The 20573-nt window shown below is 37.7% G+C and overlaps 1 protein-coding gene across 2 annotated transcripts in view; it reads right to left on the bottom strand.

Annotated features, from left to right (window-relative positions):
- The window catches only part of LOC102223518 (voltage-dependent T-type calcium channel subunit alpha-1I-like), a 215959-nt gene that overhangs the window by 13859 nt on the left and 181527 nt on the right, over nt 1-20573 (bottom strand). For both annotated transcript variants that reach the window (XM_023333871.1, XM_023333873.1), the window contains 4 exons: nt 15887-15957; nt 6560-6638; nt 6288-6409; nt 5106-5540 (listed from right to left, as the gene is read on the bottom strand). In XM_023333871.1, coding sequence (XP_023189639.1) covers nt 5106-5540; nt 6288-6409; nt 6560-6638; nt 15887-15957 — 707 coding nt within the window. The remainder of the gene's footprint in view (nt 1-5105; nt 5541-6287; nt 6410-6559; nt 6639-15886; nt 15958-20573) is intronic.

Here is a 20573-nt window from a genome sequence, read left to right as displayed (position 1 = left end):
AACAAGGCTCTGTGAACAAAAGGGAAAAGCCTGAAACTGATATAAACTGTAAACAAAAAGAAGCACTAAACTAAAGAGACAACTCCAAAACAAACAGTGATAGTAAACAAACTACCATCAGTAACAGCATCAGTGCTGTTATTTAAAACATTTAGCATTTTAATAACATTTGTTTTTAAAAACATTTAGCTCTACTGTACTTATTGTTCAATTTTTCAGAAAATTTGGGTTTTCATTACACCCTAACAATCTACATTATTAGAAATAAGTGCTTGAAATACATTACTGTGTGTAATAAATTTACATAACAGCAGTTTCACTTTTTGAAAAGAATTGCTGAAACGCCCCATCAATCTGCTTTCCATTTCTTTGGCCAATATACTATTATAGATAGGATGTACTCATAATATTTTTTGTACTAGCCCTTTATGAGTTTCACTTTTCCCTCCGTTTCTGTTTCTCTTAGTGTGCAAGAAAGAGAGAGACTGGAAAACATTTTAATTACACAAATAAAGGTGGCAAGGCAGTTCTTATTAACTGCATTAACATATTAATGCATTGGTGTTGCTCGTTTTCACTTTTCAAGGCCTTACAAATCTTAATTCACACTGTGTCTACTTAGTGGTAATTGGTCACTGCTCTTTTGTTTGTGTTTTTGGATATTTCTTTGAAACAACCCCGTCACAGATTCCTCATGCTGGAGTCATTAGTAAGTGAAATTACTCAGACAACATGAATTATTTAACAGGCATGTTAAAATAATATCATTTTGGCTTTTGTAAGTGTTTTGTTTGGAAATAAGCTCTTGCAAATGGTGGACTATGATGTTGTTTTAAGGCCAGATTTAGATGAAGAGCTGGGATTCCACACGTCAGATCTCAAGTCTTTATTCTGACACAGCAAAGACAAAAGGTGGGAATTCTTAGATAATGTAATTGATAGTCCGGTAGATTCGGTTCGTTTGGGGACCAATCCAACTTCCATTTTCAGCTGGTGAGGTTCGCTTTCAGACTGCACTGTCAAACAAGCCAAACACTTTGAAAAACTTGTGCACCTCCTCACCTGTGGTGGCGCTGCAGCAACAACTACTGACAGTGACATCAGAAGAAGTCACTGAGCTCAACTTCCTTATACACGAAATGTAAAGAAAACTGACGTAGCGTCAGATTTTTGTGGTTGTAGCATTTCTCTTTCATCTTTAGTAAAAGACGACAAGCCATTTCTCCCGCTAACGCTAGACCTATGCATTTGTGTTCGATGTATTTACCCAGAATGCACTGCACCAGAATCCAGCGGAGCGGTTTCCGGCCCGCTTGGCATTCACATACACATTCGCAATGCACCAGAGTTCACTTCAAAACGAACGTAGACCTAGGTTTTTCAGCGGGCCAGAGTTAGCTTGTGCATTCACGCCTCCCCAAACAAAATGAACTTTCTAGACAAATAAACTACAGTTTACTTGAAGCAGACTAATCAGAGCTTGTGTGAATGCCCCCAATAGCTAAATTTCCCCTTTTCTTTCTTTTTTTTGGACAAAAGCCACATCATCTTTTTAAATTTACCAGATGCAGACCATTAACAGTCCATGAATTTTTGGTATGAGCCGCAAGTAATAAAAAAGAATAAAGAATCCTTTGTAATTTCCTAGAGCCAATAAGCCAATCGGGACACAACCCAACTTCACCCTTCTCTTTGTTATGGACAACTTTCAGTCAAGCCTATCAGCAAAATGTTGTTGGGAACCCCTCATTCTGAAAAACCTCTTACTATCAGCATAAAGGAATATGCAATATGCAATGTCTGAAATGGCTGTTTGCTGACCAATCAGAATATTCCTTGAAATAAACAAATTCTAAAGAAAAAGGTGCACAAACAGAGGTCTTCCCTTCCCTCTCTTTTTCCATTCTCTTTTCAATCTTGCAAAGTTAAAGACATCAGTGAGCTGACAATGAGCCTGTGGGAGAGCCTGCCACCCACTCACAGTTCACCGTTTTCCCTCCTCTGAGAGCATCTATTGCTGTTTTCTCTTCCCTTCCCGCTCCGCCATTGATTCAATGCTATTCCATCTGATGGGTGACAAAGGTCATTTCTTGCTAGTGAACAATGTTATGAAAGGTTACAGAGCATTTTTGCTGATAGGGTTCCCAAAAAAGAGTCTAATCAGAGTTGCTGTGAAGATGACTAATATGAAGAGGACATTGTGTCTTTTCAAGTTGGGAACAAAACAAGTACTTAAGAAAAAAAGGAAAAGTATAATAGATAGTAAATACAGCAAAACAGAACAATATGCTGGGCAGTAACTCTGTACAGTTCAGCAGGTTAAAGCGTCTGAGCCAGGATTACTTAAAGCAGGCAGGACGAGCATTTCCACATAATTAAGTAGATAAAGTCAAACTCTGTTTAAAGCCACAAAACGAATCCCAACCTCTGCAGTTGATGTCACAGATCGCAACTCTGATTTTGTTCATTAATTTTTTTTTTCCATTATCTTTTATTCACTTTGACAGCTCTTATTAAAATAATCTTCACCTGCTGGTTTTAACAAAAAAACCCAAAAAAACTAAAGAGTCATTGTTCTGTTCCTGTCCATCATCAAATAAGACAATCAAACAAAAGATGGGAGCAGCTGGCAGTTAAAGCCTTTCATCCAGACAATGTGGTGACGAAATTAAAGTTCTTGCGAGATTAACCAAAAGTACTTTTGAAAAAGAAGCTACGTTTTTTTAAATTTTATTATCATTTTCAATGTGAGTTTAAGTCACAGCTGGCACTTAAATAACAAGATGCACAAAGATATCGGTTCATATTTCAATGTCACTTCAAATGATCGGTTACTTAACACAACTATGAAATAATTGGATCCCTGTTGATTACAGAAGAACTGATAAAACGGCAGATGAGTGGAATCAGACAACTTTCCCCTCGATTCTGAACTTTGATCTGAACAGCTGACAAAAATGTGAATGTAGGAATTAGAGGCAGAGTCTGATTCCTATTTATTTTTTTTGAAATGTGGGAGGAAATTAGTCGGGACTTGAAACCTGACAGTTCACAGCTTCGTGAGCTCTGACCGGTGTCTGAGCAATCCCAAAATCAAAATCTAGCCTCACTTCAGCCAGTGAACGCACCATAAATAAGAACTATCAGTTTGTGGTAACAACACTTTTCAGTGTTGATGCTGATACTAAGTGAGAAATGTAATCCTTACAATTATCTATTTTTATTATCAGGACGGTGTCCAAAAATTCATTGCCACTTATTTGACTTTCAGCACACACCAACATTGTCTCTTTATCATAAAAATACAATTTTCTCTCACACACGGCGAGAAGCCACCTCCATTTCTAACATAGATAATTAATTATGAATCGTCACAGAAGTAAGGCTTGAAATGAAAAATCAATGCTTACTTTATATCTTACTATAATAGAGCTCTTAAGGAGACATTATATTCAACAAAAACTGAAATAGACGGTTTAAAGCTTTACAGACTCCAGGGATAAGAAATCAACCACAAAATTCAGATAATTTAATCTCTCAGTTTTAAGCAGAGTTCTCTTTCGGTACATTCAGAACTTTTATGCACTCTTTTCTTTTCCTACTCATTCATCTACTTCAACAATTCCTCCATCCCCCCTTTTTTGTCCTCGAATGCAAAGCATTGCTTCCTTCTTTCTCCCGTTTTCACTCCTTCCCGTTTATTTCCACACGGACTTTTTCGGTACATTTACTTCCTTCATTTCGAATTTGCTCGCAACCTTCTCAAAGCGCCTCTTCCCATTTTCAGAAGGCTTATAATTTTACACTAGTGCGATTATGATATCATGAATCAGGCGGCTGAGGAATGAAAGTCAACATAGGCGGAGCGTCCGCTGGTGGTATTTTTAGAATAACGGAGACAGCCGCTATTTAATATCCTGGTAAATCTGTGAGCTGGGTTCCTCTGTGTGACTTCCAGTATCGCCTTGTGTCTTCATATTGTATTTGCTCAAGTAGGTCATATGCGTTTCATATCAACATAAGCAACTCTGGCTGCATTATTACCAAAAAGCCTGTCAACTGGTGTTGTGGGAGAAGTTAATAAAGTCTAGAAATTATCATATCAAAAAAAGAATAACCCAATCAGAAATTGCACAGTTAACCTATTTAAAGCTGCAGTATGTAACTTTTACAAAATATGTTTATTTTACATATTTGTTCAAACTGTTACCATGTCGTGACAGTACGCTTTGAGTCAGATAATCTGTGAAAAGCTCAATCCTCCTCCCTGTGTTAGTATTGCCATCTGAAGAACTACAGCGCTCCCCACCATAAACGACCAATCACAGCCAGGAGGAGTGGCTTAACGCTGCCAATCATGGTCGTGTGTGGGCTCCTAAATGTGCAAATGGGGCAAATGACCAAACCTGAAAAACTGTTTATCCACAGTCAGCAGTAGACACGCTAACTAGTGTTAGCACTCATGTCAGACTTTGCTGTGGCGAACCAGCTGTAGCGTAGGGGAAGGTTGTGAGCAGTGCATGCACTAGGATGATTGACAGTGCTATGACCCTCCTACTGGCTCTTATTGGTTGTTTCTATTTAGCACTGGGTGAAGGCAGAGGAGCTTGAATTTTTTCACAGATCATCTGTCTCATACTTTACTGTCATGACTTAGTGATAGGTCTAACAAATACTGTATGTAAAATTATATATATTTTTTTTCATAAAAGTAACATATGGCAGGTTTAAGCTCTACTGCACAAACCAAAATCATCATTCTCTATTTTTTTATTCTATTGCATCCTATGAAGTATTCTATTGAAATTTAACAAAAATGCAACTGTATTACTATCATGACCACCTATTCCATAAAAACAGAACACAAACACATCGGGACGGATTCTATGAGCCACATGTTGAAGAAGAACTGAAAAAGTTCCATATGTTTTCCTCTGATCATCTAAATGCAGATGTTAAGGAGAGATGTGATCAAAGTTAATGTATTCTAAACTGCATGATTGCAAAGTGGTTAAGCTGAGCTTCTCCTTAAAGAGCTCTCCAATCAGCATGTTTAAAGTAAAAGTGTAGCGATCGTTTTCTTGATTGCCTGATATTCCACTTACTTGAGACGGCGAGTAGAGTCGACATCGCGGGTGGGCGTGTCCGTCGTGAGCCGAGCCGCCGCCGCCTCCTCCTCCCGCTCCGTCTTGAAGTGGCGCCGTTACTCCACCACCCAGACTCCCGACCGCACCCCCCAGACCTGCCGCGGCTGCGGCCCCGCCTGTCGCCCCGGCGATGGCGCCGATGTTTCCCATCATGCAGCAGAGGCCCCCCTGAGCCAGCTCCAGTTCAATTTCCGCGTCCATCTCCGCGTCTTCCTGCGCCTCCTTGTTGGAGTCGTCCAAGTGCTTCATGAGCACGGCGACGACCACGTTTATCAGGACGAACTGAGCCGTGAGCACGAACGACACGAAGTACAGCGGGGAGATGAACTGCAACCCGGCGTGGCAGCCGTAGTCGGTGCCGGGGAGATGTTGTGGGCACTCTCTCAGAGTGTCCTAACAACGAGAGAGAAATGAAGAAACCAACAGGACATGTGGAAAGTTGGTTTAGACACCTAATCATTTACAAAGAATGACTGCAGAACTGGAAATACTTAAAACTTAGGAAACATTTTTATGATTTTACGTACATTTTAAGTACTTGCGTGGATTGGCAATTTTAGTTCTACTTGCTTCTGCCTCACTAAATGCTTCTTAAAGGAGCGGTATTATATACATTCCAAGCACATAGGGCCATTTTCATCACAATTAAGTAACCATGCTACCTTCACTTATAATAAAAATGCCATATATGTCTAATATGATTTATAAAAAATTGACTTTGCAACTTAAGGCTGTGAAATTGGGCCTCTGTCTCTTTAAGAACCAATTGCTCTTTCTGACACTTCAGTACATCATCACAATATTCCTCTATTAAATGTTAAATTTTTTTATTTTTTTACAAGCGTTTCATTGGGAAGTAGTTCATATAATAAGCTCAGTTCCAGCAGGTGTTTGTTAATTGCTGCTGACTAGTCTGAAGGAACTGAGAGGAGGAGATTAAGGGATTCCCCATAAATGCATGTAACAATCAAAGCAACAGACCAGGTATGTTTTTGTTGAGGGAATAACATTATAACATGACGTAAAGCTCAAAAAAGTTGATTTTACATGAAACTGCCCCTTTAAGAAAATATTCAGAATTTCACTCATCTTTTCCTTAAAATTTTGAGGTTTTAACTAAACGTTTAACAAAACTCCTACCTTCATGATGCCATTCCAGTTGTCACCTGTTGATACTTGGAAGAGTGTAAGAAAAGCCATTCCAAAGTTTTCAAATGTGGCGTGGCGGCTCATTCCCTCACAAGGGTAGTCGGCGTTACACACTAGAAGAGATACATGATGAGAAGAAAAAAAAAGAAGAAAAGATCAGTTGGGGCTCTCATAAGATCATGTGGAGTTATATCACAGAGAACTTCAACATAAAAAATACTTTTTTTTGCATTTTGTGCAGAAATATTAACTCAAGCACATACCGAGCTCGCCAAAAAGCTCCACTCCAAGAGCAGCGTAGATGAAAAACAGCAACATGAAGAGCAAGCCTAGATTTCCCACCTGAAGGACAAAACGTATCGTACATCATATTGTCATCTCGGCTAAACCAGGCTGAACTTTAAATAATAGACTGTGAATGCCAAAGTTTGATACGCATGATCCTTACAGCTAGAAATATGTATTTTCTTACCAGTCATACAGAAACATCTTACTTTATTTCAGTGTTTGCTTAAATATTTATGCTAAAAGGGCTGCATTTTCCAGTCACATGCTATCATTTTATGGTACAATCAAGTAACTATGTTACCTTCAGAATGCTGCATATGACGTAAAGCAAATTTGACTTTGTAATTTAATGGCTTGAAATTGGGCCTCTGTCTCTTTAAGAAACTTCTGCTCTTTCTAAGACTGCGCCTTCAGGAAGTCATCACAGCATGGCTCCTCTATTAGCCCTTTAACATTGTTTTTTGCGGGGCATGCTGTGGTGGCGCAGGGGGTTAGCACGCCCCACGTTTGGAGGCCTTAGTCCTCGACGCGGACGTTGCGGGTTCGACTCCCGGTCCCGACGACCTTTGCCGCATGTCTTCCCCCCTCTCCTCACCTTCCTTCCTGTCTGCCTACTGTAGAACAAATACGAGCCACTAGCGCCGCAAAAACTCTTCGAAGAAAAAAAACCCCATTGTTTTTCGCAGCTCATATAACGAGCTCACCTGATGTGCTCTTCCACCAGGTGTTTGCTATTTACTCCTGGCTAGTCTAAAGGAGCTGGGTGGAAGAGGGCTGCTCTGTGAGGCAGAAGCTTAGAAGCTTGGAAACTGCAGCTCTGAGGAGGAGCTTTGTCTTTAAGGCGGGGCTAGGTCCACCAACGTGTTTTGCACAGCTGAATGGTTGCCATGGAGATTAAAGGATTTCTCAAACATGCATGAAAGAATGAGGACAACAATCCAGGTATGTTTTTGATGAGGGAATAACATTATAACACAACGTAAAGTTAAAGAAAGTCGTTTTTACATAATACTGCCACTTTAACACTCTTTACATGTTTTTAAGTCATTATTATAATTACTATAATCATAATTATTTTTTATCCGCATGGGGGGTCGACAACCAATGGCTCCGGAGCCACGTGTGGCTCTTTCATCCTTCTGTTGTGGCTCCCAGTGACTTCGGGAAATAGAATATTTTATTAAAATTAAATCATTAAAAAATTATAAATTAAAATCATTTTAAAATAAATTTCTAAATCTGAAGATTATGGTAAACTTGTAACATTAAAATAAAAAGTTTTGAACATTTTTAGCACCCAAAATATACGTCATGTCCGCCGATGTGCGACAGGCATTCCTGGCGAACCCCACATGTCTGGCAGACCGCATTTATTTTAGCGCACTGATTTATTGACTTTTTCATCCTTGCCTGGAAGGCAAGCCTTTCTTACGTGGGCGCCGTACTTTCTGCTTTAATATAAGGTTATGTGAGGTTTTTCCATGAATGTTAGTATCTTTTTGTGAAATATCTGAAGTTTTATATCTTTCTTTAGGATAGAAAGGCGCCACAAACCTACGATATAAACAGAAACCTTCCGTAAGTAGGAAAGAAATAAAAACACATTATAATTTGGACTATTTCTGAGTTATTATTGCGGGTAGTAAATCATCTGACAGTTTTGATTGTGTCTCTGTTGTGTTCGTAGTCTGAATGGTTTAAAGAGCTGCTTTCAGTGTCGCTCCATCTTAGCCTTAACAGACATAAACATGCAGTAAAAAAAAAATCGATTTTCAATCAGTGTTTTGCACCAAACAGTTAATAATAATAAACAAGTTTTCACTGAGGCTCTGTAAGAGCCATATAAATGAAATAAATGCACCTGATTTGGTTTTCTGCTACTGTAGCTCATCTGCTTTTAGGTTCAACATCTTATTCATTCAGAGATGGGATTTCTCAGTTATACGGTGTTGTGAAAATGGTCATTTCAGCTATTATTGCCTTTGTTACCTCTGACATTAATCAGAGGTATCTTCATCCACTGAACCTCAGCTCGCCAGATATTTTGTCCTTTAACCAGAGAGATCTCACTAGATCAAAATAATCCGTCTGGTAACTAAATGTCTGGTTTTTGTCTGGTCTGATATTCAGTTTGAACTTCAGCAGGTTGTATTCTCCACAGATAGAGACCTAAATGAACTGGGTTGCTGCCATGTGGTTGGCCAATTGAACAGGTGTATCCATTTAGTTGAGTGGGGAAGTTGTGTGGACATATGACTTTGTTTAGTTCATAGCTGCTGTCTGAATGCAGCCAAAATAAAGACAGTGACAGTCAGTTTTGGCTAGCTTGTTTAATTTGCTCAAAATGAACAAAGCCAACAACTTTTATCCAGATTCAGACACCAGGAAACATCTTTTCACCTTTTACTGTTCGTCCCTTTACACATTATTTAGACAGAAGGAAATTATTTTGTTTTCATGGAGTATTGGAGATTTGGAAGTCATCAGAAGGTGTTACTAATTTATAGATGATATCAGAGCCATTAAGTGTATAAATTGTTTTAATCAAAAAGATTTGTTTGTTGATCCTGAAACTTGAAAAAAAATATTTCCATTGACTTAGATCAGCAGTTTTTTCTGACACACAGCAGCAGAAATATTCATCCACTGCTGTCTCTTGTTAAAATGTGCAGATATTTACTTACGTGCTAATAAACAAACTCAACAGAGGCATCATGACATGACAAACAACCTCAATGATCTTTAAGAAAACATCCTTTAGAGAACATGTTTTAATTTGTGATTATTTCTCCTATCCATCTCTAGCACATTGTGTCTGACAAGCAACAGCTGGGTCCGGACCTAAATTTCGGGAACGGCTAAATTAACAGTTTGAGCTGCATTTTTCTCAGCTGACAGTGGAAATGTTACCACAGCTTTGTTTGACAGCTTCCATACAAATCAGGAGGAGAAAGTTGCTGTTTACCTTGAGAATCTGCATGTTTAGTTATCATCTAAGTGCATTCAGTTGACGGAGTCACACGCCAGCCAAGCCAACAGATTGTCCAGAAGACGTGTGAGAAACTGAGTTCTGCACAGATTGTGTCAGATGTAAAACAGTCCTGTACAGTCTTGGCATCTTGATTGTTGTATTTGAAGGTTACGTTGCGGTTGTGACAGTCGGGTTGGAAACATGACACTTCTGTTGTGTTAATATTTTAAGTCACAGCATCATAAATTAATCCAGACTACCTGTAGACAAATCCTGGTTATCTTTTATAAAGTGCCATTGTAAAGTTTTAGACCCCTGGAATTTGTTTTACATTATGTTGCATCTCATCCAGAGACTTCAGCGTGTTTAATTTCAGATTGACCATCTTCAGTTCAACTTAGCGAATATTTTGGAAAACCAACTTTCCCTGCATTTACACACTTTGAGGTATATTTCTACTACCTTTACTCAGACTGAAATATTTGTCCATTCCTCTTTGTAAAATTGCTGAGGCTTTTGGATTTAACTCTGGACTTTGACTAGACCTTTTTACCAGATGGATATGATTCCTAGTGAAAGGTGAATCTCTGCAACAGATTCAAGCATTCTGCAGCCTCAAACTGGTTTTGAGTGTTAACCTCCATTAACGTTCGTTCACCAGGTTCACTGACCCCGCTGAAGAAAAGCATTTCCCTACATGTCTTGTCTTACTTCTTATGTCTTTCATTCAGTTGTGGCTTTGACATACAGTATATAGATCTATATAGATCTCTCTCTATATATATAGGTAGATAGATAGATCTATATATACAGTACAGACCAAAAGTTTGGACACAACTGTGTGTCCAAACTTTTGGTCTGTACTGTATATTTAGACCTATATATGTATATAGATCTATATATCTACATATATATAGATCTATATATGCATATAGATCTCTCTCTATAGAGAGAGATCTATATAGAGCTATATAGATCTATATACATATATGTGATACTTTTCTATTCAATTATTATTTGTTTAAGATCTGAGTTTAATCAATCCCAATATTAGTTGTTCAACAAATTACATCATTATTGATCATTTCAGTACAAGGTAGTATAAAATATTGTGAAGAAAACTTCCCCATGCTGGAGATTTAAGTTTAACAGTAATAATAAATAAAGTTATCTTTAAAATGAATCACTCAAGTGACCCAACAGTAGACTTAAACATCAATAAAATAAATCTGGTGTGTTGTTTTTGTCTCCTGCAAACTTTGCTTTAATTCTATTCATTTTTTCTATCTAATCATAATAAATCATAGTCAGACAGAGAGAGTCATGAAACAGGAAAAGCAGTTTCCTGGAAAAAGAGGAAATAAGTTTCCAGCCTGCAAATTTATAGAAATAGTTGAGACTATTCCTTATTTTAAAGCATGAAAGTTTTAAAGAATGAAAGTCTAAACATTTTTAGATTCAAAGTAAAATACTTATATTAATACTGGTTTACTTGTAATAATACTTACACTTACATTTGTGGGAATGCTTGCAAGTAAAACAAGTAACTGTAACTTTGGTATCAAATAATTAGAATCATGGATTATTATTGGTTTCTTTTCAGAAAACATCTGTAATAACTCACATTAAGATTATAATAAGAGTAATTAATAAGTTATGGTTATAAAATTATAACAGACAGAGGGTATTTTGTTTGAAATTGAGCATCAACAAAGTGTAAAATGCGTTTTGTTACATGCAGAAATAAAATTTTGTGTTCTCTGCAGCAGTTCGTTGATTTCATAAACGCAACATAGTATCGATTTTTGTACATAGCATATACTGTAGGTTTTATATATATGACGTCCAAATGGGTTGTGGCTCCAAGTGCTTTCTTTTTATTGGGAGGCGGTCCCAAATGGCTCTTTGAATAGAAAAGGTTGCCGACCCCTGTCCTAAATAAAAAAAATTCAATAAAAATAAGCATGTTTCATAAGATCCAAAGTAAATGCTAACAATCTAAGTACAGGCTTATTATGTAGGCAGTCACACACTGGTGTGTCAAGGCAAATCACTTTACTTCACAGAGAAATAAATTGCCTGGAAATCCATCCTTGTAAGGTTACTTAGCATTTCCACGGGGAGATATGCAAAGCAAATGGATAAGGAACCCCCCCTGGGGTGCTGTAGCGGGCGCTAGCAGCACACCATTAGCTAAGTCGCTTCACAGAGAAGCCGGTGGGGTGCTTCTGAATAATATGTATCTGTGCTAATCTTTGAGGCAGGAAAATAAAGTGATTGTCGATGAGGAAACAATAACATGTACAGTCGTCACTCAAGGAAAAGATGAAAGAGAACCGTCGCAGGAAGTGAAGATGAAAGTAGCGCTAAGCTACTGGGAGAGGTAGTCACGGAAAGCCCATAGCAGTTTGAGGCAAGTAACTCAAAGCAATGTGATCCCTTTCGCTCCTTTGGGAAGAGAATGAAAACAAAACACAGTGCCGTAAAACTGCTTAAGACCAATAATGCATAAAAGCTAGTGAGTGACGAGCTTAAGGTACAAAAGCAAACAGCTTCTTTCTGTTGCTAGCACGCCTACACTGGTCAGCTTTTTCTTTGAGCATACTTTTTTAATTATGTGTCTACAGTGTCCCAACTGTATAGAAATCTAAGCAAAACAAAAATAAGACTCTTGCATTTATAATGGGAACATGGTTTTACACATTGTTATAATGTTTTCAACTATAATTTACTTTAAAATTGGGGGGAAATATTTACTAACAGCTACAAAGTAGTTGATTTTCTATGTCTCTCATTTAAAAGTTTACATCTGTTTGATAGATATTACAAAAACATCACATAATCTGGCATCTCACAAATCAAGATGATACTTTACTGTATGTGCCTGGAAAATACATGATAGGCCTACCGCCTCTTTAAAAACTACAACTAAAGTTAGTGTGTGCTTCTGATCAAGTCTGTCAAAATAGAAGTAATAGATTTCAGAACTGATAATCATTGTTGATTTCTGCTGCAATTGATGCTTTTTGATAAGTAATACAAACAATAAGGTCATGTTATATAATCACAATTAATACATTTGAATGTTGATGTTTGTTTATTTCAGCAACTCAATTTACTGAGTGAAACATTATGTAGATTAATTACACACAGATCGAGGTTTTCCAGCCTTTATTTCTGTTAAATATTATATCTCTTTGTTTACATGTGATGAAAGCACAACTTTAAGATTAGATTACTACATCATATCAATAACATTTCTAAAACAGAAATAATAAGTATTTTCAGAACATATTCTAATCTGACAAACAAGCCTTGTTCAACCCACATTCAGCATTCTGACTTATTGAATACTGTTGAATACAGAAAACTGTTGTGTTAGTATCATAATGCTGTGAAACTGATTTTTTTTAAACAAAATTTCCTATGACTTGAGATTTCATATATATGCCCAGTTGTGATGTTTTTAAGGAAAAAAACAATGGGAACATGTAATTTATCCTTATTGAAGAATACTGGATTAACTGACTTTAATCCAGTCGGTAGTAAGCCATGTCTCCAATATTGACTTTAAGTGAATATTGGAGACATGGCTTCTTTTACTATACTTAATTTCAGTTGATAGGTCAGCTATATTAAAGGTAAATCTCTGTAATGTATTTTATTTTACTTTACTTTTTTATTTTTGCGATGCCCTGTGTTTGCAATTCCTTCTGGTTCCACCTTCTGTCACACAAAATGAGGAACATAATGAAAGGAGAGCAAGCAAACACGTTGGACAAGAAGTATTTTTGTGGAAATTTACCTTAACACATTAGAGAAAGGCTGCTGTTAAAATGATATACTAATAATAAGAAAAAAAAAACTTTGATAGAGAAAATTTGGTGAACACCTGAGTCCATTAGTGGCATCCTCCATAAAGAGCTGTTTCAAGGAGAAACAACTCCAGTTCCATTAGGCATTTTTAATGCATTCAAAAACAAAAAAAAAAGCATAAATACATGGCTCCACAATGTTTGAGAAAGGAGACAAAGGACCAAATGTAAGTTTTATGTTATCTGCAGAAAAGCTAATCACACTTCAGAGAGACACAGAGAAAGAATAATGACATGTCCTCCTATTTTGCCATTATTAGAAGAAAAGAAGTCATTTTTTTAAACACTTGGTTTTGGGAGTTTATATTCCCATTTTGAAAATTTGATTTAATTTATCTCTGCAGGCATCTTTTCAACATACTAGTCCCCTCATTACCACAAAGGAAAAAAATAGCATTTTGATCGGCAGCTATGATGGAGCACCTGCTGTTTTTTGTCTTCATCACCTTCTGCACTCCAAGGGTATTAGTGGCACTTCTGGGGAAGCAATTTTAATAAATAGGCATCTGTTTTTCCTAATTATCACAACAGTTTTGTATCCAGGCAAGATCTCATTACAAAAGTACTTGGATTAAAAAAAAAAGAGTAGTGCCAGTTTGAAAGGCAAGGAATAACTACGAATCACTTATTCTCTACTAATAATCAAAACTCTTGATATCTATAATTTTGTTCGATTGTAAAGTGGAGTAGCTTAGTGTCACATATTGACAATTACCCATCTGTTATACTATTGTTTTGTTTCTTTCTTGTTTTTTTTTTTTATTTATTAGCAGATAATAGCAAATATTGGTTTAAAATAAACTTAACTTCATTGTACCAACATGCTTCATGCTGTATTATGAACGTTTAGGGGTTCCAAACCTCCCGAGTTTATATTGATCATCTTTTGAGAGATACATACTTATATAATTTCCTAACAGAAACTCATTTCTAGGTCGTTGCAAATTTTGGGAAGAACTTGGAATTTCTAAAATATACATCATGTGCAGTTTTGGTTTTTTTTCGTCAACCAACCAAGTATTCAGATCCCTTCCCCCAAAACACTGACATATTAACCAGGGAGTTAGACCACTGAGGCTCCATTCAGGAGTCAATTCTTCACACGCACCATCCACCTTATCATATATGACTCACATTTCTGTACGCACCGTTACATTTGAAGATACTTGATAAACACATACAGCTGAATCCTGGGTGCTCTCTCACTATTAGATGTAAAGTGAGACCGAGCTCGTCACTCTGTTATTACTTAATCTGTTGTGAAAGACGATAATGCTAAGAGCGCTTCATAAATTGATGATGGTTTGGAAACGGAACGAAGCTTTTCCCGATACACAGAGAAACGCCCCAGAGACAGCAGAGAACACAGATGGTGTGAAGGATTAATGCAAATTAAAAAGATTAAATGATTCAAATAAATAAAAAAGGAAGATCTGTTGAAAAAGATTTTAGATTTTTTTTTTAAATAACCTATTTAAAGGGGCAGCATTATGTGTTTTCAGCCACACAGAATCACTTTATAGCACAAACAAGTAACTGTGTTGCCTTAAGTTGTTATAAAAATGCTGTATTTAAATCAGATATGACTTCAAAGAAATTTGACTTTGTAATTTAACGCATTGAAATTAGGCGTCTATTAGGCCTCAGTGTGCATCATTGAGGATGTCTCTTTAAGAAAGTCCTGCTCTTTCCAACACTCCACTTTCACAACATGGCTCCTCTATTAACCCTTTAACAACGTTTTACCAGTGCTGCACAGAATAGTAGCCCGTATAATGAGTTCAGTGGATGCACAGTGTTTGCTAATTGCTGCTGGCTAGTCTGAAGGAGCTGGAGTTGCATTTTCAAGATGACGACAATGACGTCAAGGTCAATTGAGCACAACACTGTCCCTTTAAGCAGGTATGTTTACTCTCTCACCAGCTGTGGTTCTGTGATTCTTCCACCTTTTTTCATATTTTATGTGAACACCCCTTTGTTGAAGCTGAAAGTCAGCACTGGAAACCAATGTTCAATAAAACTCTAACCTTACACGTCTCAGTGACGCTAACAGGACTAAAATCCAGCTATTGTTCACATACTTTCACACTTAACAGCACATGAAAATGAAGGAAATGCTTGAGTGCCGAGTCTTTGTGTACTGAAGGAGCACAAAATCTTCAGCTGCTCTTGTCTCATTAATAGCTGTGGGAATAAAACCCTTAACTTTGTGAAACTCGAGTTCCTTTATTTCCCCAAAATTCAGATAAAAAGGCCTGAGACAGATTTTCATGGCATTAGGGAGAAGAACTTCACCATAACCTGACTTCCTGAAAGTCAGTAATTCTCTGGGACCAGTCACAGTTTCTGGTCGTTTATCATTTAGCAAATGTTAATTAACTCCTAGGTGTCCTCGCAATAAGCTAAGGGAAGATACTGTGAGCGGTGTGTGTGTGTGTGTGTGTGATGAGACATACCTGAGGAAGAGCCTGGACCACTGTGTCCAGCAAGGCCCTCATGCCGGTTGCCATTTTCAGTAATTTCAGCACTGGGAAGAGATGGCAGACGATAAGAGAAGTTTGGCCGCAGGACAAATCATCCAATTTTAGTAGATTTTCGAAACGCTACGGACAAGCTTAAAAGGCAAAGGAGTTCAGGTATCGAAAGAAAAAACCCCCGGTGAAACAGAAAACTGGAAAAAAAAAGTCCTGTCTGATATAGAGGTGAGTAATCAAGATACATTAGAGATAGACAGGGAACACGAGAGAGAGAAATGATCAATAGAGGGGGAATGTGTTTCTGGACGCCACACAGGAGACCCTCCGCTGTTCCCAGGCGTCCAATTTCTGAAGGAACACAGACGCTGCCGGGGAGAAATCCACATGTGCATCACTGAGGATGTGTACTGCTTCACAGATAGCAGGAATATGGACACGTGTTTACAAAGATAAATATTCTATTGCTAAAGTTTTTATAGAAATGGAAAATGTTTTGTGATTCTAATTCAAACATAAAGACAGATTATTTTATTTGTTTAAAAATGCATATCTTTCTACAAAGACTGTGGTCATGAAGTGCAGTTTTCTAAAATATTTTACTTTTACAAAAGATTTCATGCTGCTCCTTGGAACTAACGAACGAAAATAATAGATGTACACGGTAGCACTTTATATCCGTTAAACAGCCGCTATATGGCATAAGCATTCATTAAACACAAATTACTCAATGATAAGAGAAACATATAATTTTTAAAATTAATTACTTAAAAGTGAAACGTATTAGCACTAGATGTCAATAAGAAATAGAATAATTATGTTTTGTTATCACTCTTACATTAGTAGTTTTATATTACTAGTTTGTTTTTCATTTAGTGTTCTCATCCTAGAGAGAAAGAACTTGATAAACTGTGTGTAAAGACATAACTGGCCTTTCCCTTAACCTCAAGCATGTTTTTACAGGTGGCGTCTTATCTTCTAGGAATTCTCCTTAGTTGTTGTGAAACTGCCTGTGTGCAGAATTTAGTTTCTGTGTTCCCCCTCCCCGCTGTCAAGATAAAATGTTGCTCTCACTCTCCCACATTCCATTCTTGTCTTGTCTTTTTGCTAATGAAAGACAAGCTTCTGCAGTAGGATGGCAGAACGCACGGTGAACAGCTGGCAGAAATGCCAGGTTTACTGTGCCTTCTCCTGTTGCAAAAGCTTGGTTGAAAAACTATAACATTGTCTGTGGTTCTTTTTATAAAGGTTGAGAAAATACCTATCGTTAGGATTTGGAAAAGCTAAGCTATGTGGATTGATGCTAGCCTGGTGAAACACAGCTCCCTTGTTCTACGCCTCACTTCATCCACTTGGACCCTCCAACATTGAGAAACGTTCGTTTCCTGCAGGCGTGGACTCTGTTGAAGTTTTAAATTTTACCCAATCGCTAAAGGTTGGACGTGTCGGTGGTATGCTACTTTGACGCTCAGAAGCTTAGCGGATATAGCCTGCATTGTAAACAACTGTCCTCCACTGCAAAGAGAGAAGTGGTGAGCCAAACGGAGCGGCTGTTAATGTTAATTGGCCCAGTAGAAATTCTTCTGGAGAAATCCAGCTCAATGGCAGACTTGTCGACACTCGAAGACATTTTCCAAAATGCTAACAGACCCAAACACACTTAAAAAATGTTCTATGGGGCAACGTGTGTGGTAGATATCTGGAGACTCAATACAAACCGCAGCACCATCAATTTGTGACACTAAAATAGTTTGGAGCATCAAAATATTTGAATAAATTACACTTTTTATGTTATTGCAGCAGAAACACCATTTTCTTTACACTACTCCTATAAAAGGCATTTAACAGGAGCTCATTCTAATATCAGATTTAATATGTAATAACATCCACGCTTACAGTTTATTTAAAGTAAGTACAGTAGTTGGGTACTGACAAATATTCATGGCAGAATTCGGTCATTAAAAAACCCCAATTGTGCTTAATAATTACAAGTTAAAAGTTGATATGCCACTAGATAACAGTAAATAACAATTAAAGGCAGTTTAATTGTTATTGGCATTGTAAAGAAAAATGATTATTTAATGCTAAAAATACACTTAATCTTACGACATGTGTAAAGGGATAGCCAACACTTTATTTGGAACAGTTTTCTGTGGAGCATGGGGGAAGTAGGGCCTTTTTTCCTCCCCCGCTGACAGACACAAAGCTATAAAATTTACACTCTGATAGGAGTTACAGACTCTTTGGCGCCTCTCCCTCGTACCTGGCGCGGCCCAAGACGAAGTCGTCCGCCCTTTCACTTAGATAAAAACCAGACATCGGGGCTGTGATGAGGGGAGTTTCTAAGTTTCTAATTGGTCAAAGAACGGAACGCCTTGACTGCATATATTAAATAGGGAAACACCTCTTTCATTAAAAAGTACAAGTCAGCAAGCCAACGGAGAGTTTTTTCCATCTTTTTACTCCACGTTGGGCGCCTTTGTCTGTCTTATGTATTTTGTGTTTGTCTGTCTTCCCCTTGTGTGTTTTTATTTTCATGAGAAAATGCATATCTCTGTATCTCTGCAACTTTGTTGTCGATTGTTTTGTATGAGATTAAAACTCCGTGATCTGTGACGTCAACACGTTTTGTTGTTGTTTCGTTTTAGCAGCACGCGGTTGCAGGACGCTCACGGAGAACCCCGCTCGACCCGGTTAACAGGAGGAAAAGGAGAGCCATGCTTTTCCAAAATTTAAGCTAACATAATAACTTTTCTCCTTAACAATTTGGGGGCTCGTTCGGTTGCGGATTCTGAGCGGATGGAGCTGTCACGCGTTGGCCTGGTTCGGCTCGGTGAGGTGAGATACTTTTGATTATTTTTTGTTGTTTGCACCGCCGTGTGCTGGAAAAGGCGAGCTAGACTGTTGCGGCTGTATCCAGCCACGCGGAGTTCACGGAGCTGCACAGGTACAGAGATTGTGTTTATAAAAGAGTCGATGGTTGAGTAATTGGATTATAAATACGCAAACAAGAGGACTGTGGCGGGTCCAGACGTAGGGCTAGCTTACCCTATTGTAAAAGGCTGGGGTTTTCTTAGTTTTTGGTTCTTTTCCCCGGAGGGTTTATTCTTGTACCTCTGAATTTAAAAAGAATTTGGGAATTGTGTATCAATTTGGTAGTTTGGGCTTGTATTGGCCCGGAGACTGACTCATCTCCAGTAGACTTACAATTGGCTTAACAAGGCTGCATCGCCTGTCTTCAGTACAACGAAGTGCCTTAGCACGGCCAATCGTGTGTATTCAGGAAGACGAAGTGACTGAGCTAGGTTGCGTCGGCCGTGGTGACGAATAGAAATGCATTTTTAAAGCCGGCATTTTATTTTATTTTTTCCCCGTTGTCTCTTCCGTTTGTCCGACACCGTGTTTATGTTTCTCTGTGTGTCGCGATCTGTGCTTGTTGCCGCGACACGTGGCTGTCTGCTCCAGAGCTCTGGGTGTGTGTATGTGTGCATGTGTGTATCTGCGTGTGTGTGTGTGTGTGTGTGTGGCCGTGTGCGTGCGCGAGTTCGGGCTGGCTGTGTGTCTGTGCAGAGTGAGAAGCTGTGTTTAAATAGCGCTGCTTGTGTTAATTTGCATTGATTTTGCTGTGTTTTATTGTGAAGTTATTATGGACACTGAGTTGCGACACGTGCTATACGCTATGGTTCGTAGAAGAGTCTTAACGGGAAAGTAGGACGATGGCGACACGTGGTCTTTTAGTTTAAAAATAAATAAATAAATAAAAATAAAAATAACAGTTAAGTAAACTGAACTGGTACCAGAAAACAAAATTATTGGTTGTGGTTTGATTTTAACATAACTTTGAGATCTCTCTTTTTAAACGTGCACGGGGAATTAAAAGGTTCCTGACGATTGGAGTTTAAAATTAATTAAATTCACACATGAAAATATGTTAATAAAACATTGGACAATTCCTGGAGCTTCAGTAAATTTGATATAAATTTCAGTAAATTTGATATAAATTACAGTAAAACTTTGATAAAATGATGACTGACTGAAAACTTTGACTGACTATAAACCTGGCCAGATGTGTGTTTTGTGTTTTTTGTAATGTGCTTTGTGTTCTTGTGTTGAATTGCAATTCATGTTGGTGTGAAAGAGTGTGAGATTGGAGATAAGATACCATTTGGTATTTTATGTCATATAAATACAGAGCAATTTCTCAGTGCTGTTTGATGGTGCAAAATTTCTAGTTTTTTCAAACATCCTCTGTGTTAAATTGAACTAACTTCTTAAAATTAAACGATAACAGCAGTAAGTGTGAACGGCAGTGTGAAGTTAGGAAGGTGATTAAACGATAGAATCTTGATAAAATAAATCATCTGAACAAATTGAACATAACTATGGGTTCTAAGGTTAAATAAATGAATAAATACATAAATATAGAAAGACAGAAAGAACAAGCCACGAAAATTAGGTCACAGAGGATTTTAGAAATGCGGTCTTGGCAAATTAATAGATAAATACACATGATTGAGTAGAGACATAAATAAACTAAAAGTATATAGCATTGATGACTAAAATATTAGCTTAAATGTTAAGTATTCCTTTTAGGCTGACGAGGAAGTAGTGAAATAGAATGAATTACAATGAGTAAAATAGGATTTTTTTTCATGAGTTGAGGATAAGA

Source organism: Xiphophorus maculatus, chromosome 5 (assembly GCF_002775205.1).
Source record: "Xiphophorus maculatus strain JP 163 A chromosome 5, X_maculatus-5.0-male, whole genome shotgun sequence".
Classification (NCBI taxonomy): Eukaryota; Metazoa; Chordata; class Actinopteri; order Cyprinodontiformes; family Poeciliidae; genus Xiphophorus; species Xiphophorus maculatus.
The sequence above is the reverse complement of the archived record's forward strand: the minus strand, read 5'-3'. Positions and strand labels throughout refer to the sequence as shown.